General features: G+C 54.6%; 2 protein-coding genes across 2 annotated transcripts; both read right to left on the reverse strand.

Annotated features, from left to right (window-relative positions):
* Positions 1-402: 402 nt before the first annotated feature.
* LOC147642747 (uncharacterized) lies at positions 403-1806 on the reverse strand. Its single transcript, XM_086838963.1, has 3 exons — positions 1482-1806; positions 665-1410; positions 403-603 (listed from the first exon to the last, which is right to left on the reverse strand). The coding sequence occupies exons 1-2, from the start codon at positions 1804-1806 to the stop codon at positions 1064-1066; spliced, it is 672 nt and encodes a 223-aa protein (XP_086695089.1). The 3' UTR covers positions 403-603; positions 665-1063.
* A 1195-nt stretch (positions 1807-3001) lies between these two features.
* On the reverse strand, positions 3002-3541 carry LOC147642748 (uncharacterized; the record flags this gene model as incomplete). Its single annotated transcript, XM_086838964.1, has 2 exons — positions 3002-3179; positions 3246-3541. Coding segments are annotated over 2 exons (474 nt in total), but the record flags the coding sequence as incomplete, so codon positions are not given.
* Positions 3542-4734: the final 1193 nt, after the last annotated feature.

Consider the following 4734-nt stretch of genomic DNA (forward strand, 5'->3'; position numbering starts at 1 on the left):
AACTGGTGACTTTCAGCACCGCTGAAAGTTAGCCCAGTTGACGAGCGGCCGGAGTCGAAACTACTGGGACGAATTGATGACGCGGGAATCTGGCACGGAGCCACCGGCGGTTGATCGGCTCCATCACCCCTGAAATTTAGAAAGGAAAAGAAAAGTTAGTGCATTTTTTTGGTTGAGTACGCAGGTAGAAGAAGATTTATTTATCTATTTATTCGTATATTTATTTCTCCATTTATTTATTTATTTATTTATTTATTGATTTATTTATTTATTGCGTTATTTAATTACATATTTGTTACATGTGCAACGGCCTCTATGGGGTTGCCGAGGACACCCCATTCTCGGCGGCAAGACCAACAGCTGGAGGAGCCGGAAGAGCAAGCAAAGACTGAATTGCTAGACTTCGAGGCGATCGGGGCCACAGCTGACCATCTGATGGGAATGGATCCCGCTCAGCGGGCAGTACATTTTCAAGATCCGCCCGTAGATTCCACAGCCAAGTCGGCGGTGAACCTCGCCCTGGCTCAGGCGGCGGAAACATACCGCAAGACCCAAGAAGATGGGATCAGCCAGAGCTTGCGGGACGAGATGCGGGCCGGGTTTCTGGAAATGATGAAGCTGATTAATGAAGTTTTGAGACCCGCCACAAAGCAGCAGCACTTACCTGGAGGGATCGAGAGTCAGCAGCAGCAGTCGACAGCAACAGGACAACAACAGCGCCCACAGCAGCCACCACCTCCGTTTGGACGAGCGAGGGAGCCCGTGCACGACGCCCGCGGAGCGGTACCCAGGCATGGACAGACGTCCGTCGGTCATGCAACGAGGATTACGCCACGAGTTCCGCCGAAGCCGCCCAAGAGGGCGCCAGATCCAGCCGAGATCTACTCATTCAGCCCCGACGGTTCCACCGAGGTTGAGGAGACGCGTCGGGATGACAGCGTTGGTCGGAACTGGCGTGTCGAAGACCGCCGCGCCGGCGGATTCCGTGACGAACGGACGTACGTCAACTGGGATGCAGGAGTCAGTCCCCAGGTCACAAGGGTGGATAGGTGGAACGTCTCGTTCAGCGGTGAGGACGAGCGGAACCACATCGAAGGCTTCCTGTTTCGCTTGGAGTACCTCCAGAGGCAATCGCGTTGCTCATGGGCCGAGGTGATGAGAAATTTCCACACGCTGCTAACAGGTAGGGCCCTGGAGTGGTTTTGGATCCACGTGCTGCAGCACCGACTGGACAGCTGGCATCAGCTACGCCGAGCGCTGCTAGATCGGTTCCAGAGCCACGAGACGGAGCATCAGCGGATGCATCAGCTACTGCAGCGGGAGCAGCAACCAGGGGAGAGCGTAGATGATTATCTGCACGCGATGCAAACCCTTGCTTCTCGCCTGAGGAAGCCGATGCCGGAGCGTCACCTGGTTAAGGTGATGAAAAAAGGGTTAAGAGAAGGGATCGCTCGCTTCATGTATGCGATGGAGCTACTCACTGTGGATGAGCTGCGGCAGGAGAGCCTCGAGGTGGAGCGTACCTTCGGACGCAGAGCTCGGGCCCAATTCCCACCACCAACGCGCTACCAAGGAGCGGAACGGAACCGAGTCAGCGAGGCGTTTGCTCCAGAGCCAGAGGAGGATGAAGACGAGCAACCACTGCAAGTGCAGGAAGTTCGGGAGCGGCCTCGAAATCCTTTCCGGGCTGGCTGCTGGAATTGAGGAGCCATGGACCACGGCTTTCGGGATTGCGGGCAGGAGCTGAACAAAGTTTTTTGTTTCCGTTCCGGAAAGGCCGACACCGTCGCTCCGAAGTGCCCGCATTTTATGGGAAACGGACGGCGGGGCGATCCCAGAGCGGAAGGGGCTCGCCCAACGCGGAATTCCGCGCAGTAGGAGACCCAAAAAATAACAAGATAGACGTTAAGGATAATTCTTCAAATAATTTAAGGTACTTACCCTATGAAGAGCGCATGCGACGGTATTTAGAGGTCAGGAACCGTATATTCGAGGAGCATCAGCTGAGCGGCATGCGTGAGGTCTCCCGGACGGTTCGAAAGGCACGAGATCGGTTTCGGAAACGCCAGCGGAAGCGCCGAGAAGTCGTCGCGGCCGTCAAGCGGGGCGGCACCCAGGATCCCAGACCGTTCGCCCGAGTAACGATTTCAGGCCAGCAGTTGACTGGGTTGTTGGACACCGGAGCGAGCGTCAGTCTGCTCGGAAAAGGCTGCAGGGAACTGGTGGACGCGATGGGTGTGCCGGTGCAGAGGTACTTCTCGGTGGTTCGAACTGCCGCTGGAGAGGATCGATCGATCATCGGCCGGATAGAGGTACCTGTGGAGTATGAGGGAAGGGTAGAAAACATTCATTCGGCATACCTCGGCGTCGACTTTTGGCGGGCGTTTGACCTGGCTCCGGCCGAAGTTGGAGATATCCCGGTTCAAGGGGTGAAGAAAGCCGAAGAAGTTCACGCCAGGGAGATGGAACACTACGCCGACCAGAAAGATGACGACGAGGAAAAGACGGACCCTGAATCCTGGACATTATCTGAAGCCGAGAACCGAGAGCTAGAGGCAATCAAGCAGAGGTTCCTCACCTTCGAGAAGGATGGTTTGGGAACGACTGGCCTGGAGAAACACTCCATAGAGCTGGTGGAAGGCGCCAAAATTTTCAAAGACCGACCCTACCCTATGTCTCCAGCGAAGCAAAAGGTGGTCGAGGACGAAGTCGACAAGATGCTAGCCCTGGGAGTCATCGAGGAGAGCAAGAGCCCTTGGAGTAACCGGACGACGGTGGTGTCGAAGCCTGGAAAGAATAGATTTTGTTTAGACGCCAGGAAACTTAATGACGTAACCGTCAAGGACGCTTACCCCTTGCCTAGTATCGATGGAATCCTGTCCAGAATCGATCAAACGGCGTTCATCTCCAGCGTGGATTTGAAATTTGCGTTCTGGCAGATCGAACTGGACGAGAAGAGCAAGGAGTTAACGGCGTTCACAGTTCCTGGTCGGCCCCTCTATCAATTCAGGGTGAGGCCTTTCGGGCTCTGTAATGCGGCACAGAGGCTGGTTAGACTCATGGATCGAGTAATCCCAGCCGAGATCCGATCCAAAGTTTTTTTATACTTGGACGATCTTCTCATTCTGGCCCCGGACATCGAGACGCACTTCCGATACCTACGACGAGTCGCCGAATGCCTAAGAGAAGCAGGATTAACTATCGGCATGAATAAATCTAAATTCTGCTTCAAGTCTTTGACTTACTTGGGTTTCGTCGTGGGTGGAGGTCGTCTGAGCATGGATCCCGGTAGAGTGGCGGCAATCAGGAGGATGCCGGAGCTGAGGTCAATGAAGGAGGTGCGCGCGTTTCTGGGAACAGCAGGCTGGTATCGGAGATTCGTTCGAAACTTCGCAACGCTAGCAGCGCCGTTGACCGAATCCCTCAAGAAAACTGGGAACAAGTTTTCATTGAGTCCGGATGCGCAGCTGGCAGTGGAAGCCTTGAAGATGGCGCTAACCACGGCACCAGTCCTGGTGCACGCCGATTTCAAGCGGCACTTTTATATTCAGTGTGACGCATCACACATCGGGGTTGGAGCCGTTCTTTTCCAAAAGAACGAGGACAACCAGGAGCAGCCGATAGCATTCTTCTCGGCGAAGATGAACAAGCACCAGGTGAATTACACCGTCACCGAGAAAGAGTGCCTGGCAGCCCTCCTGGCGATCCGGAAGTTCCGACCATATGTGGAAGGCATGCCGTTTACGTGCATCACGGATCACGCCAGCTTGAAGTGGTTGATGTCCATGAAAGATCTGTCGGGACGCCTGGCCAGGTGGTCTCTTCAGCTCCAGGGATTCAATTTTACCATTGAACACCGGAAAGGTAGCGAGAGCGTGGTGGCAGACACGCTTTCGCGATGCGTGGAGGAGATCTCTGTGGGCCTGACAGAGTTTCTGGGTTTTGAGACCACCGAATTTGCTGGAATGGAGTACCAGGCGTTAGTCCAAGAGATCCTGGGCAACGAGGATAACTTACCGGATCTTAGGATTGAGGACGGGTTCATCTTCAAGCGAACCTCCCCAGCAACTTTGGACGACGAGGTGGACGGATCGGCGTGGAAGCTCTGGATACCGCCGAGTCTGACCCACAGCCTGGTAGAGCGAGCCCATACGGACCCAAAGGCAGCTCACGGCGGAATGGGGAAGACACTGGAGATCCTTCGGCTGCAGTTCTACTGGCCCGGGATGGTCCTGCAGGTTCGGGAATTTGTTCGAAGATGCCAGGTCTGCAAGGAGTCGAAGGCGCCGAATCACCGTATGATGGTCGGAATCGGTGAGCGAGTACAGACGGAGCGGCCATTCCAGAAGCTGTACATCGACTTCCTTGGCAAGTACCCGAGGTCGAAGAAAGGGCATGCCTGGATCTTCATTGTGGTGGACCACTTTTCAAAATATACGTTCCTGAAGGCCATGAAGGAAGCGACAGCCTCAAATGTTGTGGATTTCCTCATAAACGAGGTCTTCTACAAGTTCGGGGTCCCAGACATCGTGCATTCGGATAATGGACGACAGTTTGTGTCGAAGGTTTTCGAAGAGGCCATGGAGAGTTTTGGGATTCGGCACTTGAAAACTCCGATATACTCTCCACAGAGCAACGCAGCGGAACGGGTGAATCGGAGCGTTCTGGGGGCTATCCGAGGGTTCCTGGAGAACGATCATAGGGAATGGGATGCCTACCTTCCCGAGATCGAAG

Source organism: Drosophila serrata, unplaced genomic scaffold, assembly GCF_035046125.1.
Source record: "Drosophila serrata isolate PLE 108 unplaced genomic scaffold, ASM3504612v1 contig_361, whole genome shotgun sequence".
NCBI lineage: Eukaryota > Metazoa > Arthropoda > Insecta > Diptera > Drosophilidae > Drosophila > Drosophila serrata.

What these genes read in the sequence shown, in the direction of transcription:
- LOC147642747 (XM_086838963.1), bottom strand. Translation starts at nt 1,806, where the DNA reads ATGCGGGCACTTCGGAGCGACGGTGTCGGCCTTTCCGGAACGGAAACA. An exon ending in CCTGCCGCAGCTCATCCACA is followed by an intron (nt 1,411 to 1,481) that starts GTGAGTAGCTCC and finishes CACCTTAACCAG; the next exon opens with GTGACGCTCCGGCATCGGCT.